The 21,691-nt window shown below is 45.3% G+C and overlaps 1 protein-coding gene across 3 annotated transcripts in view; it reads right to left on the reverse strand.

Annotated features, from left to right (window-relative positions):
- Positions 1 to 6,373: 6,373 nt before the first annotated feature.
- Positions 6,374 to 21,691, reverse strand: part of LOC119977555 (NADPH oxidase 4) — a 239,104-nt gene continuing 223,786 nt past the window's right edge. For all 3 annotated transcript variants that reach the window (XM_038818627.1, XM_038818626.1, XM_038818625.1), the window contains one exon: positions 6,374 to 10,074. In XM_038818627.1, coding sequence (XP_038674555.1) covers positions 9,954 to 10,074 — 121 coding nt within the window. In that variant the 3' untranslated portion in view covers positions 6,374 to 9,953. The remainder of the gene's footprint in view (positions 10,075 to 21,691) is intronic.

Consider the following 21,691-nt stretch of genomic DNA (forward strand, 5'->3'; position numbering starts at 1 on the left):
TGAGCTCTGCTGCTGCTGGGGACTCAGGTGAGGAATGAGATGGAGCGACATATAGTAAAAGCTTGCTGGATATACAGAGAAATGCTTTGTGCATTTGGCCAGAAACACTGTTGTCACTGTCAAGGAGTCTGGAGGGAACTGGCTCCAACCAGGCACAGGACTTTGCACAGAGCTATTTAAAATCAGGGAAAAGGTGCCGTGGCTGCTGAGGGAGAGGGGATACAAAAAGTGTCCAACATCGCTATAGTGTGGTGACAGTTGTGCTGCTGGCTGGGGGTTGGGGGGGGTTGATCTTCTGCCAGGGCTGGTGGAGTAGCGGGGGTAGCCAGGAGGTGGGCTGTTGGGTCAGGGTGGGTGAGCATGGACCACCATTGCTGCAGCCTGCGAGGCAGCCACGCGACTGCACACGCCGCTGACTGCCCACTGTGAACTTCGCGCCACCAGACTGATGGGTGCCTCCCCTGGGTACTCTCTGGCCCCAGCCTATCCATCAATGCAATGGCTGTGTTCCAGCACAACCAATGCCATCTTTTTGGATGGGGTGAGAGTGTGTGGAAGTGGAGTGTCTATATGCAGCTCGAGTGCCAGTCCCGACCCTGATGAATCACACGCCAGCGTTCATTGGAATTACATCTTTCCACATGGCACCAGTGCTAGCCCGTTAGGATGTCCTGAATCACTTCAGGATCAGGGCCGCTTTTGGGCCATAGAACGCACGCGATTCAGTCCCAGCATCAGCACTTAAGTCTCTGAAACGGAGAATTCTGGCCAGCAACTCGCTTTGTGGCTTGGTTTCATACTTTGTTTTATAATGTTGTGTGAGCGGCCGAGGAACATTACATTATGCTAAAGGCAGTATGTATGTTTTTATTGTTGGCATGTTCTAAGTAAGGCACAGTAGTTTCTTGTTATTTGATAGCGAATTTCATAGCGAACTAACAGTAAATAGGAGATTATCTTGCGAGATGTCACAATGTGAATCCCGCCTATTCTGGGCAGGATCACCTGCTGGGAAATCTGTATATTAGAGTCAGACAGCAAGTCTCTAATATGCGTTCCCGAGATCTAACCAAGGAGTGGGATCTAACCCTCTCGCCTTTGAGATCTTGGCCGAACACCATTCAATACTGGTCTCCACAAATGGGGATCAGACAGAACGGCACTTGTGGGGGTGTCCCAGAGGATCAGAGGCCCCCAGGTGCTTGCCCTCTGGGCAGGGTGGCACCCTGGCAACTTCATAGTGCCAACCTGGCAATGCCATCTGATTATCAGCCTGGAATGTTTTTGCTTGGCGAGTATCGGGCTGGGAGCTGACCTGCATGGGTGTGGGGGTGCAGGGGTGCTGAGGAATCCCTTCCATGTAAGTTGAGGTTTGTGGGGAGTTTTGGGGTTGCATTGGTGGTGTCCCGATCTTTCCCTGCACTGAGGGGTTTTGGTGAACGGAGCTTCTTATGCAGGGAATGGGATAAGTGTGGCCTGGACCATGCGTTTCCCGCTGAGGCCCCCGAATGGGCGTTAGATAGTGGGGGGGTTTTGCGACGCTTCCAGCATGGGAAATACTGGGCTAATTGCACCACTGGACTTTGTCCTCATTTGGGTAGATCACACCAAATAACTATGAACATACTCACCATATCGACCTTTAGTTGGCAAGAAGCTTATGATTGTAAATAAAGTTATGAAATGTGCAATTTTCAAAAACAATCATTCCATTGCTACTATGAAAGGAGCACCCATTTATTGAAATACACATGGCATTGGTGCTTTTATGATGTGTGTATTTGTCACTCAGCTTTACTTTGGATAAAGCAACAGTGATCTGTTCACTAAACAAAATTAAGAATGAGCAGACTTCTAATGAACCATTTGAATTCTAATGCCGGGCAGCATGGTGGCGCACTGGTTAGCATTGCCACCTTACGGCGCTGAGGTCCCAGGTTCGATTCCGGCTCTGGATCACTGTCCATGTGGAGTTTGCACATTCTCTCTGTGTTTGTGTGGGTTTCGCCCCCACAACCTAAAGATGTGCAGGGTAGGTGGATTGGCCATGCTAAATTGCCCCTTAATTGGAAAAAATGAATTGGGTACTCTAAATTTATTTAAAATATTTTTTTTTAAAAACTGAATTCTAATGCCACGCCTAAATGCAGAACCACCCATTCCTTTAATATCACTGGGTCAAAATTCTGAAATTCCTGCAAAGCACCATTGTGGAGCACCATCAGCAGTCCAAGCTAGGCATTACAGAGTGCTTTGCATGACCCACTTCTTCAAAAGGTCACTTCTAAAATAATTGACAAAATCATTTTGAAAAAAAATATATAGCTATTAGCACATTCCTTTCTTGGCATTAGCATGGTACAGTGAGTTTTATTGGTTAACAGAATTGGAGCAGCCCTACTGTACGCATCCCAGGGGGAACCAAAAGGGAAGAGAAACACATTTTTGTGAACTGACAACAATTTTACCATCAAAATATTTAACAGCAATTAAAAGTCTTCAAAACCCTTTAATTAAATTATAAATAATTTGCAAACAAGTCTTATATTGGAAGCCTACATGAGCTTCGAATAAATAATTTGAAAACTGCTGCATAGGATCATTGGTAATGTAGGTAACATAGAACGTAAACTTGCAACGCAGCGACAACAGCTGGACAAGTTTGCTGCTGATAATTTTTTTTTTGAGATGTTCACATATTTGTTGCAATGTACCTCTTTAGAATGAAAGCATGGTCTTCCCCAAGGTGACTCCCCATGCCACTATATAAAGTCTCGCAAGAACTGTGAGTGAATAAGCAAATGAGATTTCCACCTGTTTCTATCCTTCCCCTTTGGCAATGTGGTTGGCCTCCAATTGATGTTTCCTTCAAGTGCACTGTAATCCAGTCTATGTCTTACTCTGGTGCTGTATTGGTGCTATGTATCCCAATATACTGGCAGCTTACATTTCATGTGCTGGTATCAAGAATTCTTGTGGTCCCATGTATCAGTGTACACCTCCTTCTGATTAAATTAAAATTTCTTTATGCAATCTTCAAGCAATTGTCCTATACGAGACAAAAGCTCAACATTATTTTTTTAAATTCAATGTCTCCATCTTGTTTACGAAATACTTTCTAACAAATGCTTTTTATATAATTATGCCAGAATTGTAATGAAAGATTTTCTTTCAGAAATGTTGTTTTTGATCAGATTGCAGAAACGGACAGCCAAAATGTAACTGAAGACAAGATATTGTGAGGCAATAAAATCAATATTTGCAAACTTTTGTTCTTTGTTAGCAAAAGAGTCTTGATTTCAGCGAAACTAAATAAAATCTAACAAATTTCTTCTCCCCCAATCTCTGATATTTTTAGAAAACCCACATGTGAAAAATATAGAGAATGTTTTCTGGAAGGGTTGATCTGTATGATGAGTGTTATTTCTACATCCATGTACTTACCTCTGTGGGTTATTAAAAATAACTTGAGTAAAGGGCCAGAGCAGAAATAAAATTCAACATCGAGCTACATAAAGCAATATTAGGACAGGTGACTAAAGGTTTCATCAAAGCGGTAGGTTTTATGGAGCATGTTAAAGGGGGAGAGAAAGGCAGAGAGATTTAAGGATGGAACTTCACAACAATAAAACTTGTGCACATTCAGAAGCTAAATGTTATGTTTAAAAATGTATTACTGGAGGGGAAGCAAAGAAACAGATTTTTCTAAGATTGCTAACGATTGATCCTGTATCCTGATCACATACACCTTTATTCTCAAAGAATGCACCTGGCCTCCCCTTGGTGTTCACTTCAATCCAATCCAGTGCATGTACTACATTGTGGTTATTGCGATAAATCACAACATACAAGCAGTTTACATTTCAGCTAATTGTATCAGTAATTCCTATAGTTTCATATATCAGTGTACACTTCAATATGGGTCGATAAAATGTTCTCACTGCATTCTCCAGGCAACTTGCTGCAACTGCAATGTCTGCATCTCGCTTACGATGTGGTTTCTACTAATCATTACACCAGTGCCTATATTTCAGAAGTACAACATCAGCAGTAAAGCACATTGGCCACCATGAAATTGTGAACGGTACTATATAAATGCAAGATATACTTTATTTTCAAAGTATATATATTACGGGCAAGAGTTTTCCTACCTGGGTGGGAAGGACGAATTGGGAAATCTCCTGATATGACAGACCCATCTTGATTTGAAGCACCAACTCACACACAATTTTCCCTCCCAGGGTTTGGGACACGGGCACAGGATAGAGTACAGACCACCAACCCTGGAAGCAGATCCTAGACGGTGAGGGGTGCGGGCAGATGCCAAGGTGGGTTGGATATAAAAAGCCCACCTTGGTTATTCATGTCAATTGTAATAAAAGGAGTCAGGCCCTCTAGCCCTCACCCACTCCCAATCCACTCCCCATGGCCTTGCATGCCCTTCATACCAACTCATATCCCCAACCACTCCCTACGGCCCCCCAACTCAATGTCATCTCATCCCCTCCCCCATGGCCCAGCATTTTCCCTGCCAACTCATACCTCTTTCATCCATATTCACCCAATATACACTTTGTACAGAATCATTTAATACCAATGCAATATAGAACTGCTGAAAACAAGTAAAGCTCTATTAAGAAATGTTCTTTGAAAAACAAACAGGGGGAATTCTCCCATTTTAAAATAAGTGCTGTGGTGGGGGCAGGAGCATGAAGTGTTTCCTGCTGTGGAGGCAGGTGGGAAAACACGCCAAATCTTCCAGCCCTGACCTAATTAATTATGCACCCGGGTGTTTCACGGGATAGTCAGTAATCAGGCAGGCCTGGATGGAGTGTAGTCTGCCGTTGTGTCGGGCGCCATATTGAGAACGTGGCAAGCATCACTGACCCACTGTTAAAGAATGAAGACAGATCTCCAGGAACATTCTGGGACTGAAAGATGGAACCCCCTCCAAGGCACCGAATTTGGAAGGTCCATTTGCTGATGCTCCTCAACCCAGTGCTGCAGTCTTCCAGGATACAGGATTGTGTGCGGCCTCCATCCTGAACTCCTGAGGCAGCCCAAGGCATTGTTCAGATGAGACCTGACATTTGCAATCCATGTCATCCTGAACCTGTTTCACACCAGCATGTTTTCCCACTGATATCACAGAAAATTTGGCATGAGGGCATTGGGCCTTCAGCTGCATCCCATTAACAGGATGCAAATAAGGTTCACGTTAACCTCTGGCGGGTTTTCCAATCCAACTATGGCGGACACCAGGGATAGATCCTGCTGTAAAAATTAACACGGCACAAAACGGATTTCTGGGCCTTCCGCCATATTTTCCCTCCACGCCCAACATTGACCCATCGGCAGGGGCTTGGGAGAATTCCACCCATAGTTAACAATTCCCAGATCTGGTTTTTTTTGTCCTCCTTCATTTATACATGCTTTGGGCTCAGCAGGAATTCTTTTGCAAAGTGAAGTGAACTGTTAACTTTGCTTGACTGGCATCTTTAAGTTGCGATAACAAGTTGCTCTTTCTGTGATTGTTTTCTCTATTGGTACAAGATTAAGAGGTGTGAAGTGTTTGAAGCCTCCATTATTGATACTTCAATGGTCTGCCTGATTGACATTTTTATAGGTTTGGAGGCACAGCAGTTTCTTTTAAAAGAACATTTCTTAATGGGTTTTGTACCTTGGCAGTTACAAACTTGCCTTTATTATAAGGCCCATTGGTTATGTATAGTTTACTCTGACATGAATGGGCATGGAAGGGGCATAAGTTACCATTGATTTGGCAACAGAGCTTGAGGGGCCATGGGAGTGTCTGGGGCATGAGTTGGCATTGAGCTGACATGGAGGATGTGAGGAGCCAAGGTGAATGGCGGGAGGGCTTGAATAAGAACTTTTGAAGTCGCCTTTTCAAAGGCTTGATTAATCCAGACTATTCACAAATCCTTTCATGAGCCATGAACCACGAGTCATGGAGAAACTGGCCTAATTCCACGAAAACTGTCAAGGACTAGGCAATATCTACACTCGCAATGAAACTGGCCAGTTCGGGAGTGCACCCTCCTCCTGTGCTGGTACAAATTGACGGTTCTGGGACTGGGGCAGGAATCCAAAGATTGGGTCTCACCCATCATTTTTAAATGGCTTTGGCATCATCCGGAACATTGAGCCCTGTGTTTCCATTGTAATGCCGCTGAAATTCCAGCAGGTGGTAATGTTCCAATACACTTTAATATTGGTATTTAATCCAATCCTTCACAGCCAGACTCAATATGAAAATAAATACAGCAAACTTACAGCAAATTTGCTATTTTGCTAGGTGTCAATTTCAGGAAGATGTGGAAAATAAATTGAATTAAAGTAAGCAAATTCAGAAAGTTATGCACTTTATTACATGTGGAACATCAAACTTTTATGTATGAACATAATTAGAACTGACAGAGTGGGTTGAGGCATTTTCAGTCATCAGACAAAACAATACTGTGAATAAGAAAGCTATAATCAATCCTGTAGCAAAGTTGTCCCTGAGAATCTTTAAACATTATTTTACTGCTCTCACTAAACATATTCAATAATTCGCTTTGGAGCATAAGGAAACTTGGAATCTCTCATTTAATATAATTCTACAGGCATTCTCAGTATCAACCAATGACAAATTTTCAAAAGGATTTAGAATTAGAGTTGTATGTCAGTCCAAAGATGTGCAGGTTAGGAGGATTGGTAATGCTAAGTTGCCCCTTAGTGCCCTAAGATAGGGTGGGGGAGTGGGCTTCGGTAGGGTGTTTTCAGAGGACCAGTGCAGACTCAATGGGCCAAATGACCACCTTCTGCACTGTCGGAATTTTATGGATTCTAAGTGACTGTGAGATTCCAGTTCAGTTTTTAGAAATGGCCCTCCAAAAATAACCAGCTAGTTATGAATATTGATAGAAGCGGAGGGAGAAAAGGCAGGAGGCAATGTTGCTCTTCAACAACTAATGGGGAAAGAATAACCATTTAAAGCGGAAAGAATGTATTAATATTGGGAAGGCCCGAATCTGGCAATGTAGATGGTAATCAAAAGAATTTCTTTCAGGAAACCTGATGACCTATTTGTTTATTGTAATTTTACAAAACCCTGTTTGCTTCCTTATACTGCGTCCCTGGTCTGAACCATACTGGATGGTGCCATTCTAATATTCCTGAGAAAGGAATTACAAATTCATGCTTCCATTTTTAAGACTGTTAAAAAAGTGTAATATCCGCAGCTGTGAATTGGCCACAATTCCCCCTACCCTGAGATAACGAAGATTCCAATATTTATTGTCATTATTACACACTTCATGTGGTAACACTTTAACAGACTATTACTTAAGTACGAAGCAGAAATCAATGCATCGTCAATGAAACCAGTCAACAGAACTTCCATTATTTTTGAAAGATTTCCCCCATATTTTGGTTTTGACCAGTTGTCTTTGAAAGCTTAAGGAATTGTGGTTCATTACAAAATGCCTGTTCATTTTATTCACAGTGACATGCAGATCAGAAATAATATCAAGTAAACCAAAATATAAATGCCACACACTCTTGGCCTGGAACTGTTCAAATATAAATGCAAGTTCTGGTGTGGAAGCAGACTTTTTTACTATTAATATTGTTATATCAGATAAAGATCTTGACAGGAAAATGCCGACAGTTTCTGGTCTTCGCTACACAGTTGAGATTTTGTATAGTGATGTACAAGAACTTCAGCAATACTTTTACGGCAGAGTGAGATGTTCTATCTAGTCACAGAGTGCGACAATATCACAAACTTTATTGAATATATTTTGTCATTCGTCCCAACCAGTGTTAATCAGATGGCTTCTGTTTATTGTAAATTGTATTGTAAAAGCTAATTAGGATTTTTTAAATTTTAAAATTATACATATCAATTACTAAAACTTGTCCACCACAATCCCTTACCCACTGATTTGTGAATAATTCTAAATGACATTGCAATGTGAACATAAATGATGGGAGTTATGCTTAAGATCATTGGCTGAATAAGAAACTCTGGCTGCAAAGCGTTTGATTTGGCTAACATTTAATATGTCAATATCTGGATAGAAAAGCCCGAAAACACATGAACTAACCATTTACTTCTGTCTATTTGATGTTGGGCTCTCTTTTATTTTACACTCGACAGTTGTGAGAAATTGCGAACAAATTATTAAAACAAAATCCCCCGCTGAATTCTGGCCCATGTTTTGCGATGAAAATAAATTATAACACTGCATGGTTTCTATCACAAAGGAAAGGCTTTATGTTATTCTGGGAAAGACAAGGGTGTTGGCATCAACTTGTACCCACTGTACGTTTACAATTTGTTTTCCAGAACTGTGGTCCAGGATAGATGTTATTTTAATTAACTAGGTTAGTGGAGAGATGCCAATTAGGGTGTTCCTGATGTCAGCCCTTCTACTTAGAAAGTAGGAAGCAGGAAGTTGTGAAGTGTTTTTTCCTACTGGCCAAATAACTTTGCCCACATGTGCCCTTTAATCCACATGTGCCCTTTAGTTCAGTACGTACACAGAAGCACAGTATGTACATACCCATGCAAGTTGAAAAATCAAAAGGATAGAAACTCACAGAAATAACCCGTCAAATAATCAGTTTTGGTTGTACAATGCTGAAAGTTGAATGAGTTAACTAGCTCCCTCCTTTTATACAAAATGAGATGTTCCTTTCTAGCATTGAACATTAGCGATTTGCTGACAACGTTTTTTTAACAATGATTAAACATATCGATTCTTCCTCTTCTGAATTTGTATTGATTTTGCTTCTCAATAACTTTTTCTTCGGCCCCTCATGTCATGCCTCTGCCAAGAGATGCCTTAAAAACCCACTACACGATCCCTGCCAAAGCTGTCATTCAATCTTCTAATAGGATGTGTGTGAGAGTAGGTCAGGCTGACTTTCCCTTTAGATTTTTTAATGTTTTGTTTCACCATGTATGACAGCTGGCTGAGATAGAAAGCCTCTGACACAACCTGTAATTTAACACTGACTGGTACAAGGTGTTAATGCATTAAATTGATGCACCACAAAATCATCATTTTCAGCACTTTCGAATGTCGATACCAAGGTCTTTCCACTACTGTAGAGTTTTTATGTGATGCGAAAAATTAAAAGGACAGAAGCTATTCAACATTTAGCGTTGGCTCAGTCTTTTAAAATACTATTTTTTTAACTCTCCAATTTACCATCCATCCTCCTCTGAGTAAGATCTGATCAAAAGACTATCCTGTAATTATTTTGCAAGAAGCACAAATTGAGTAGATAGGGTTCAACGGTATTGAAAGCTAGCTGGAATAATTGCAATGAACTGAACTTGCATGTGTATTATAATGGTCAGGTCATAGATTCTGAGCAAATAGAAACACAGAACTGTACTTGTCAGCTATTCTACTAATATAATAAATATGCTTTAATATCCAGTACTTGGGAGTATAAATGAGATAAGGGCATTTGCTTCTCAGCCAGCTACAGGAGACTACACTAATTAAGGTGGTATGGGGAAGTAATGAATGCGCACAAGTTGTGGACTGTTTTAAAATCACTGACCTTTCATAGCAGAGCATCCAATTTCCCCCATCACCATATGTCAGAGTTGAGTTCTGCATCTAATGTAAATTATTTTATAATAGATTTGCTAAAATTGCAATAACAATCCCAACCTTCCATAATATTGTTAAAATGGAAACAAAATATCCCGTTTCACCTACTGATACTGAAAAAAATACCAATTGGTCAACTGACATTGGCAACCCAACATATAAATTTGTACCTGTGCAATGCCAACTACTGAATTTATTTTAATTCAATATGGTTCCCTCTTTGGTGACTGGAGATTGTCTAAGGTGGATCCTGCTGACTACCATGTCAGCTAAATAATTGCACTTCAAGTTTTCGTGGCTGTACCCTCTCAGTGATTTTCAGGAGAAAGATTCTTTGTTGTACTCAAATTTTGTTCCATGTGAGCTGGTTGTGTTGCTGAGCTTGTGAAGTTCCTTGGAGAGTTCGTTAGGCCCACAGCAAAAAACGCCAACACATTTTCTGTCAGAAAGGGAGAAGAAACAGAAGTGTCGTTTGGAATGATTACTCAGACTAGCACAGTACTGTAGCTGGAAAATAATGTCAAAAGGTGAAAATTAATGGAAGATATATATCATCAGGGATATTTTACAGCAGCATTTTATTTGCTCAAGTTTAGCAACCATCTTCCAGCGAAGATGCAAGCTTATCTCTGGAATTTCATCTCAAGACGAACATTTATCTTAAAAGTCTGGTGGTCGGAAAAGAAGAGGATCGCTTTCCAACGTTCACTTTTGATTGGAAATAACCATGTGGGTGCTACTGCCAGTTTTCCATCCAGCAGTGAAAGTTAAAATCTACTCACATATTAACATACCCATGAAAATAGGGAGACAAATGTGTGCTGATCTTTGTGAGGGGTTTCGAGGATGGAAGACATACTGATCACACAAAACTAATTTTATTAGCACTACTAAATTTGAGTTCCACACTTATTCTGAACAGCAAACATACATGTCAGAATTAAACTACCCTCACTAACACTGGGCCGGAGTCTCTGACCCCCCGCCAGGTCGGAGAATCGCCGGGGGGCGGCGTGAATCCCACCCGCCGCTTCAATGCCGGCTGCTGAATTCTCCGGCGCCCGTTTTTGGGTGGGGGCAGGGATCGCACCGTGCCAGTCGGGGAGTGTTGGCAGCTGTCCCCCCGACAATTATCCGGGCCTCGATGGGCCGAGCGGCCACCTGTTTCTGGCCAGTCTCGCTGACATGAAATGGACATGGTCCATCCTCACGGGACCTGGCTTATCGGGTGTCTAGCGGGTCCTCAGGGGGGTGTGGGTGTGGGGTGCGGGGGGATCCTGCCCCCCGGGGGGGGGGGGGGGCACCGTGGCGTGGCCCGCGACTGGGGTCCACCGATCTGCGGGCCGGCCTGTGCCGTGGGGGCACTCTTTCTCTCCGCACCAGCCATGGCGGAGCCTTACAGAGGCCGGCGCGGAGAAGAAACCCCCTGCGCATGCGCAGGAAACACGCCGGCGGTCCTGCGCATGTGCCAACCCGCGCCGGCCGGCGGAGGCTCTTTGGTGCCGGTTGGCGCAGCGCCAACCCCTCCAGCGCCGGCCTAGCCCCCGGAAGTGCAGAGGATTCTGCAACTTCTGGGCGGCCCGACGCCGGAGTGGTTCACACCGCTCTTAGCGCTGGTACGGGCCGCCCTGCTAATTCCAGGAGTATCCCGGTCACTATCTCTATCGACTAGTTATAACTATTGTTGTTGAAAATACAGAAAAATGTGTCATTTGAAACATTGAAGTCTGGCAATATCTGGTCTGAGAGAAACCTGAGAGAATACAGGGAAAGATCCCATGAAAGGTTAATAGCAGCTGCAAAAAGTAGGATTAAAAAATGCAGATTTCTTCTCTCAAGCAGGCTTAGCAAACACACAGGATTCTTGTATGAAGTTAAAAACAATGGTTCACACCTTAATTAAAATTAACTTTCTTAGTAAACAGCTGGAAAGGAAAGGATGAGGTTCAGTTGAATTTGGTGTCAATTCTAAGTGCGAAATTCTACTAACATCAAGTAAATTAAAGAAAATTGGAGACAACCTGTCTATGAGAAACATAATTTAGAGCCAAAATCAAAGTCAAAGTTGGGACACAATTGGAAAATTAAACTATTGAAATGGCAGGAATTAAAAGTAACACCTCTTGAAACCAAACCATTTTGAATATCACAAAGGAACTTTGAACATCACAAAGGACAATGTAATCAGATCTGAGAGGTGAGGTTATGCCCAAAATGAATACTTAGTTGCATTAGAATGTTTAGATCAAAGATACTTTTTACAATCAAAGTGAAATAAGTTAATTTACAATAAGGTCATAAAAACTGAATAACTACTAGAAAGAGAATATAAACCCAGAGCAGAACCACAACTCAGAGAGAGAAGAAACAAGAGAAGCAGATTCAGCTTTCACAGTTCGGTCATGGGAAAGATAAGACAAGCAGCCGAGCTAAAACAGCTATACATCTAAGGAAGACTAGAATTTAAACAGGAGTCAGAGTCAGCTGAGAGATAGCTAACAGAGCCAGCTCTTATAGCTCAGTACATGGGATCGACAAGACACAGCAACTAAGCTAACCAGCGAATACATCTCAAGAAGACCAGACTTTAAAGAAGATTGATTGTCAAGGTGGGCCTGAAGGTCCCTTCAACCAACCAGAAGGATCCAGAAGCAAGATCTTTTTACCTTTCTGTAAAGAAAGTGTTTGCAGCTTTTAAAAGAAAAAATATAATAATAAAATAACTTAATTTAACCTGATATAGTGGTTATTCCTAAAGTCTACTTTACTTACTTAGCAATGCAGGACCCAGGACATCGATGCTACTAAGTGGTAAGTAGATAAAATCTTCGGTGAAGGTATAGGTTATACCGGGGGATAACTTGAAAATATAGTTTGACCTGAATAGCACCCACCGAAGCCTGCATCGGAGTCAGGGAGTGAGAATCCCTGTTCACCATTTAGAATGTCGGCCCTTTTTTGTATAGGGGGAATTCTAAGAATAGTGGTGAGTTTTCAACAGCACTATTATATCTTAACTAACTCTGCGCTACACTATGAATCTTATCTTCGTCAGCCCCAGTCTAATCACCTCCCTGTAGATTTTATAGTACTGTTCCTTGGCTCCGTCTAGTGGTTAGGCTTAACACAACATTAACTCTTCACATGCTGTACATTTGTATAATGCCACAAAATGTAGAGAGTTCCTCCATGCAGGCATCTGTGATTCCACATTTTCCTAGTTAAGTTTCTTTACAGTACTTTAAATGGGATAATGCCTCCTGGATTCTATGGAACATACATCTCACCAATGCTTCTTTGAGATTTCTGGTTCATTGACAACCAGCGTTTGGGTGCAGAGGAAAAATTGTTGAACACAGCAAACACCCTTTCAGGATAAATGTACATACTACTGAAAGTGTTAACTGACATTTAACAAAGCAATTCAAAAAACAGTTCAGAGGGGGAAAAGTCCCTAAGAAAACCCTTTAGAAAAGGTCAACTATGCCCTCTCCAAAGAAAAAAATACCAAAGTAGAACAAAATCCTAGCAAAACAGAAAAAAGCTTAAAACAAAAAAAATCACAAGGTTGAAAAGCAAGCTACAGATAATTGTTACGAGAACATTGGCAAAGGTACCAGAATATTGGAAATAGGCTGAAGTGATCAGAACCAATGATCAGCTCCATCAGCCTTGCATTGATTCCATGTAAAATAATGTGATCAATTATGATAAGCAAGCTTCAGGATTACCTGTATAGCCTAGTGATCAGCAGTCAACATAACTTTTGAAGGGAAAGTTCATGCCTTAACAACCACTTTGATTACTTTGCAGAAGTAACCTAACTCAACAACCTAAGTCAACCATGGTAAACCTTAAGATGATCTGTACCGTGACTTCTGAAAAGCAGTTGACAATTAATAATATGTCATGTGGAACTGTAAGATCAAAGCGTTGAAGGTTTAGGATAAAACATGGGTATGGTTAAGAAATTGGATGATGGGTAGAAGAGAGAGGATGTGGGTGAGGTGGAGTATTGACAGGTCATGGACAAATACAGAATGAAGTACCTCAGGTTTAGTTCTGGGACCATTACTGTCTCTTAGTTACCTCAATGACTTGGATTACAAAACCCAATGTAAATTGAGTGATGTCAAATTTAGAGGAAATTGAAAGAAGCAGCCCAAAAACTACAGAAAGAGATTTTTAAAAAGTGTTTGGGCAGTACGGTGGCGCAGTTGTTAGCACTGCTGCCTCACAATGCTGATGTTCAAGGTTCGATCCCGGCTCTGGGTCACTGTCCGTATGGAATTTGCACATTCTTATTGTGTTTGCGTGGGTTTCGCCCTAACAACCCAAAGATGTGCAGGGTAGGTGGATTGGCCACGCTAAATTGGTCCTTAATTGAAAAAAATTAATTGGGTACTCTAAATTTATTTTTAAAAAGGTGTTTGGGATAATCAATGACAGAAGGAATTTAGAACAGTTGGGTGAAAGAATTGTGCGTGGAAAGGAAAAATTGCTAACATCCAAACTTTATGAATGCTGCTGTAGTAGCTAAACTTTCAATTGAAAGTATGCGAGAAGTGATTGGAAACAGAACGCTAAACATGTCCAATCAGACAGTCAGAGGTCTACTAGACCCCAGGACAGAGTTGTGCCCCAGCCAGGTGCCGTGCATCTGGATACGTTTGTCCCTCAGCTGCTGGAGATGCAAAGGCAGCGCCAGGAATACCAGGAGGGATTGTCAGCGACATTTCAGTGATTGCAAGGCTGAATGGAGAAGTACCAAAGCCTTCTATCACAGGAGATGGTGCTGGCAATGCTGTTCGGCCCACTGCCCCTGAATTGCGCTGGTCTCAGGAAGGAGGGCAGCACGGTAGCACAAGTGGATAGCACTGTGGCTAAACAGCGCCAGGGTCCCAGGTTCGATTCCCCACTGGGTCACTGTCTGTGCGGAGTTTGCACGTTCTCTCCGTGTCTGCATGAGTTTCCTCCGGGTGCTCCGGTTTCCTCCCATAGTCCAAAGACGTGCAGGTTAGGTGGATTGGCCATGCTAAATTGCCCTTAGTGACCCAAAAAAAAGGTCAGGAGGAGTTATTGGGTTACGGGGATAGGGTGGAAGCGAGGGCTTAAATGGGTCGATGGGCCGAATGGCCTCCTTCTGCACTGTATATTCTATGATCTAATGCGTGGCACCCAGGTCAATACTGCAAGAATGGTATCTGCAGTGGAAAGCCTGGGGCAAGAGGTCAGATCCATGAATGGAGAACTCCAAAGCATGGCTTTGTCTCTGAGGACCATGGCTGACGGATTCAACTGTATGGTTCAGACGATGGTGGACCTCCAGGACTGCCGGTGCCAGATGACATTGAGACTTCCAGAGCTCACTCCAGCTGCCCCTCCATCCCATGGAGTAGCCTAGGGTCCCACGAGTACCCGGAGGGAAGAGGAACTGCTGTAGCACATCCAGGGGCCTTCCACACAGAAGAGCCTGAGAATGACCAGTCCAATTGAATCCCTCCTTCCTGATACCAGCGCAATTCAGGGGCAGTGGGCCGAACAGCATGATGTGGTAACAGCAATCCCTTGCAAAAGTAGGCAGGGCTCTCCAGGGTCCCACGCTCCAGAGGACATGCGCCTTTCTTTGAGAAGGTGACTGAACAGGTAGACGAGGGTAGAACGGTTGATGTGGTGTATATGGATTTCAGTAAAGCGTTTGATAAGGTTCCCCACGGTCGGCTATTGCAGAAAATACGGAGGCTGGGGATTGAGGGTGATTTAGAGATGTGGATCAGAAATTGGCTAGTTGAAAGAAGACAGAGGGTGGTGGTTGATGGCAAATGTTCAGAATGGAGTTCAGTTACGAGTGGCGTACCACAAGGATCTGTTCTGGGGCCGTTGCTGTCTGTCATTTTTATAAATGACCTAGAGGAGGGCACAGAAGGTTGGGCGAGTAAATTTGCAGACGACACTAAAGTCGGTGGAGTTATAGACAGTGTGGAAGGATGTTGCAGGTTACAGAGGGACATAGATAAGCTGCAGAGCTGGGCTGAGAGGTGGCAAATGGAGTTTAATGTAGAGAAGTGTGAGGTGATTCACTTTGGAAAGAAAAACAGGAATGTGGAATATTTGGCTAATGGTAAAATTCTTGGCAGTGTGGATGAGCAGAGGGATCCCGGTGTCCATGTACATAGATCCCTGAAAGTTGCCACCCAGGTTGATAGGGTTGTGAAGAAGGCCTATGGTGTGTTGGCCTTTATTGGTAGAGGGATTGAGTTCCGGAGCCATGAGGTCATGTTGCAGCTGTACAAAACTCTGGTACGGCCACATTTGGAGTATTGCGAACAGTTCTGGTCGCCTCATTATAGGAAGGACGTGGAAGCTTTGGAACGGGTGCAGAGGAGATTTACCAGGATGTTGCCTGGTATGGAGGGAAAATCTTATGAGGAAAGGCTGATGGACTTGAGGTTGTTCTCGTTAGAGAGAAGAAGGTTAAGAGGTGACTTAATAGAGGCATACAAAATGATCAGAGGGTTAGATAGGGTGGACAGTGAGAGCTGGATGGAGGTGGCTAGCACGAGGGGACATTGCCTTAAATTGAGGGGTAATAGATATAGGACAGAGGTCAGAGGTGGGTTTTTTACGCAAAGAGTGGTGAGGCCGTGGAATGCCCTACCTGCAACAGTAGTGAACTCGCCAACATTGAGGGCATTTAAAAGTTTATTAGATAAGCATATGGATGATAATGACATAGTGTAGGTTAGATGGCCTTTAGTTTTTGACTTCCCATGTCGGTGCAACATCGTGGGCCGAAGGGCCTGTACTGCGCTGTATCGTTCTATGTTCTAAGGGCATCTCCGGCAACATGGCATCAAAGGAAGCAGGCTGCCTGATGTGCATCGCAGGAATACACCTAGACGTATTGGGAGAGTTTGCAAGGCTAAGGAATTGTAGGGGCACAGAGTGGGTATGGACGAATTTAAGGCAGAGATAGCTGGGGGTCTTTATTAAATGTTACAAAATCTTGTTCTTCACAACTTTAAAGCCTCACTTTCGTGAACACAGCTCTTCTTACAGGCCCTCAATGCCAGCAAACGGTCAGGCCCACTCAAAGTGAAAGTTACATAAATCCTGAAAGGGCTCAGGTATTAATAAGTGAGCCGTAGACGCACACCCCTAAACCCCTGCGAGTTCTAAGGGACAAAAGGATCTCAGGCCAAACCTCACTCAAACATGACCACTCCATTCTTGGGCAATGGTCAATTTCTGGAATATTGGAGGGTCACCCTAGGCTGCAGGCTTGTTAGGGATAAAGGTTATTTGCTGAGCCACTGGCTGATGATGCCAGTGCGGAGGCCTGAGACCGAAGCAGAGGTCCACTACAATGAGGCTCACAGTGCCAACCAGTGTGTGATAGAGGGTGACCCTCCAATATTCCAGGGATTTACGATTGCCCATGGTCATGCACGCTCGTTGCAAAATGTGTAGACACGTGCATGAACCTCATCTAGTGGTCACACATAAACAGGACATTAAGGGAGTCGAACCTCTTGCTGTTGATCAATGGGACTCCCTGATACCACAGGGCGTGTAGAGTGATATGAGTGCAGTCGATCGCCCTTGCACCTGTAGCAGGCCAACTATGGTGATGAATCTCGCAGTCCTCTCATCTTGCTGGACCTGGTCCAGGTTCACATGGATGAAGCCCGATGCCCTTGCATAATCTCACGGATGCATTTATGGCGGATGACTACAATATCACCCATGGAACCCTGGATTGAACCTATCGCGGAGAGGTTGAGGGCTTCCATGACCGTCAAAGCCACAGGGAGCTGGTGTCCTCTCCTTTGCACATGGTGCCACGTTGGGAAGAATGTGGCTCAGGCACCGCACTGTCTCCCTGGTGAGGCAGAGTCTCCTGTGGCACATGTTGTCTGACAGCCCCATGAAGGACACAGGGTCTTGTATACCTTTGCTCTCCTTCACCTTTGAGCCCCATGTCCAGCTGATGCAGCCTCCACCTCTTGGGCAGGCCCTGCGACCACCTGGTCTCCTGGTGCTGGATGTTCCTTGGTATTTGTCATTCATTGCTGATGGAGTCTGTGCTCCTCCAGCGCTGTAATGAGTAGAATTGCCTGATTCACTGGCTCCCTAAGCTGCGAGGGATGATAGAGAAAAGGAGAGACGTAGATAGTCAGGTTGGTGTCACAGTCATTTAACTTTAGTATCTCTCCTCGCCCATTGGATCCCGGTCCTGGAAGCAGCCAGTCCTACAGCTTACCCAGTGGCTACCACTCACTGACATCTCTATTGCAGGCTGGCCCCAGTCAATGGTCTCACCCTGTTAAAGTCACCTCTGGCCTCTCGCCTTGTTGGCCCCTCCTCATTTTCTACATCACTGATGGTTCTGACAGGAGGTTTTGATTGTCGGCCATCCCTCATGGGCAGGGTCAACTGGATGGTGATGCCCACCATGGGGATAACAGGTGTCTGGCACTTAGAGGACACAGTCCCTCTGAATCCTGTGTTCCCATCATTTATCCTTAAACCCTGCATTTTCACTCCTAAACTGGACTTTGAGAATGTGGGCAGCTGACACTGTTTTTAAAAAAAATAATTTTTATTGAAAAATGTTGTATTTATATAACAACGAACCGCAATAAAATACCAACAATAACAATAATGATAACAGTCATAAACATTCGCCCATCCTTAATGAACAACAAAACATATTAACAACACCTAAAGTTAACACAATATTAAGTTAAATAACCATAGGAAAAAAAAAATAGAAACGGTAAAGAACACCCCCCCCCCATCACCCATTTACGCACCATTGACACATTGGCTGCCCAATAATACCCCAAAAGGTTGGGCAGTGCCAGCCCGCCTCTATCTCTCCCTCGCTCCAGGAAAACCCTGTTCACTCTCGGAGTCCCATGTGCCCACACGAAGCTCAAAATACTGCTAGTCACCCTCCTAAAGAAGGCCCTGGGGACGAAGATGGGCAGGCACTGAAAGAGGAACAAGAACCTCGGAAGCACCGTCATTTTGACGGACTGCACCCTCCCAGCCAACGACAATGGCAGCATGTCCCACCTCTTGAACTCCTCCTCCATCTGATCCACAAGCCTGGTGAAATTATGCTTGTGAAGAGTCCCCTAGTCCCTGGCCACCTGCACCCCAGGTACCTAAAACTCTCCCCTGCCCTCCTAAGCGAGAGCCTACCAATTCCCTCCTACTGGTCCCCAGGGTGCACCACAAACACCTCACTCTTGCCGAGATTTAGTTTATAGCCTGAAAAGGTCCCAAACTCAGCTAGCAGCTCCATCACCCCCGGCAACCCTCCCACCGGGTCCGCCACATACAGTAGCAGGTCATTGGCATACAACGACACCCTATGTTCCTCCCCACCATGCACCAAACCCCTCCACCTTCCTGAATCCCTCAACGCCATCGCCAACGGTTCGATTGCCAATGCAAACAACAAGGGGGACAGGGGGCAACCCTGCCTGGTCCCTCGGTAAAGCCGGAAGTACTCCAACCTCCTCCCATTCGTGGCCACACACGCCATCGGGGCCTCATATAGCAGCCTTAACCATCTAATAAACCCTTCACCAAATCCAAACCTCCCCAACACCTCCCATAAGTACCCCCACTCCACGCTATCGAAGGCCTTCTCCGCATCTAGCGCCACCACTATCTCAGCCTCCCCCTCAATCGCTGGCATCATGATGACATTCAACAATCTCCGCACATTCGTGTTCAGCTGCCTTCCCTTAACAAAACCTGTCTGGTCCTCGTGTACAACCCCTGGCACACAGTCCTCTATCCTGGTGGCCAGGATCTTTGCCAGCACCTTGGCATCCACATTAAGGAGAGATATGGGCCTGTATGAACCACACTGCTGGGGGTCCTTGTCCCTCTTTAAGATTAAAGAAGTCAGCGCCCGCGACATCGTCGGCGGCAAAGTCCCCCCTTCCCACGCCTCATTAAGTGTCCGCACCAGCAAGGGGCCCACTAGGTCCACAAACTTTTTGTAAAACTCCACCGGGAACCCATCCGGCCCCGGCGCCTTCCCTGACTGCATCTGCCAGATCTCCTTAACCAGCTCCTCCAGCTCAATCGGCGCCCCCAACCCCTCCACCTGCTCCTCCTGCACCTTCGGGAAAGATAGCCCGTCGAGAAACCTCTCCATTCCCCTCCTCTCCACCGTTGGCTCCGACCAGTACAGTTCCCCGTACAAGTCTTTGAAGACCTCATTCACCTCTACCCCCTTCCGCACCACATTCCCACTCTTGTCTCTCACTCCAGCAATTTCCTTAGCCGCATCCCGCTTGCGGAGCTGATGAGCCAGCATCCTACTCGCCTTTTCACCATGTTCGTACACTGCCCCTTGTGCCTTCCTCCACTGTGCCTCTGCCTTTCTAGTGGTCAGCAAATCAAATTTAGCCTGTAGGCTGCGCCTCTCCCCCAACAGTCCCTCCTCTGGTGCCTCTGCATACCTCCTGTCTACCTCCAGCATCGTTCCCACCAGTCTATCCCTCTCACTCCTCTCACTCCTCTCCCTGTGTGCCCGGATGGATATCAGCTCCCCACGAATCACTGCCTTCAAGGCTTCCCAGACCATCCCCACCCGGACCTCCCCCGTATCATTCACCTCGAGGTACCCCTCAATACTTGCCCGGCCCCTCCTGCACACCTCCTCCTCCGCCAACAACCCCACATCCAATCGCCACAACGGGCGCTGGTCCCGCACCTCCCCCATCTCCAACTCCATCCAATGCGGAGCGTGGTCGGAGATTGCAATGGCCGAATATTTGGCCTCCTCCACTCTCAGAATCAGTCCCCTACTCACCACGAAGAAGTCTATCCGAGAATAAACCCTATGTACATGGGAGAAGAAAGAGTACTCCCGTGCCCTCGGCCTCACAAACCTCCATGGGTCCACCCCTCCCATCTGGTCCATAAACCCCCTCAGTACCTTGGCCGCCGCCGACCTCCTACCCGTCCCTGAACTGGACCGATCCAGTGAAGGATCCAACACCGTATTGAAGTTCCCCCCCCCCCCCCCCCCCCCCCCCATAATCAGACCTCCCGCCTCTAGATCCAGGAACCGTCCCAACATACGCCTCATAAAGCCCGCATCATCCCAATTTGGGGCATACACACTAGCAAGTACCACCTTCTCTCCCTGTAGCCTGCCCCTTACCATAACAAACCTACCCCCCTTATCCGCCACCACCTCAGATGCCTCAAACGACACATTTTTCTCCACCAGAATCGCCACTCCCCGGTTCTTCACATCCAGCCCGGAGTGGAAAACCTGCCCCACCCACCCCTTCCTCAGACGGACCGTCCGCCACCTTCAGGTGGGTCTCCTGAAGCATTGCCACATCTGCCTTTAGCCCCCTCAGATGAGCAAGTACCCTAGACCGCTTCACCGGCCCATTCAGTCCTCTCGCATTCCAGGTGACCAACCGGATCAGAGGGCGTGCCGCCCCCCCTCCCCCGTCGACTAGCCATAGCCCGTCGACTGCCCGGCCCAGGCCAGCACCCCCCGCCCGACCCAGTCCCCACGGCGACAACACCTCACCTCTGTCTACCCGGGCAGCTGACACTGTTAAGGGTTAACTCTTGCTGGCTAATTAGTTTGATGAGCATGCGTCCCGGGAATGTTAGAGCGCATATATGCTTTTTGCTTTATGGATAGGCAAGGCTAATAGACACTCTTTGTCGTGATCTCATTGCTATCAGGCCTTTATATTTAAGACTCCTGGACATCCACTCCATTAATTTTGTACACATGCTCGGAAACACCCCCCCCTCCATTAGACCTGCCTCCTTCACTCTCATCACACCATTCTCCCCCACCTCATGTACCCCTCACCCACAGTTGCTCCATATCCCCATGCCATAATCAGCATGTCTAACACAGCACTCTGACAACTTTTCATACAACACAAGCAGCAGGCTTCAGGACCACACACACCAGCTGTAACCTCCATTCCAGAAGCCCATAAACTGCACTGCCCTTTCTGGGCGTGAACCTGATCAGAAAGAACAAAGAACAA

Source organism: Scyliorhinus canicula, chromosome 14 (assembly GCF_902713615.1).
Source record: "Scyliorhinus canicula chromosome 14, sScyCan1.1, whole genome shotgun sequence".
In the NCBI taxonomy this organism is placed as follows: Eukaryota; Metazoa; Chordata; class Chondrichthyes; order Carcharhiniformes; family Scyliorhinidae; genus Scyliorhinus; species Scyliorhinus canicula.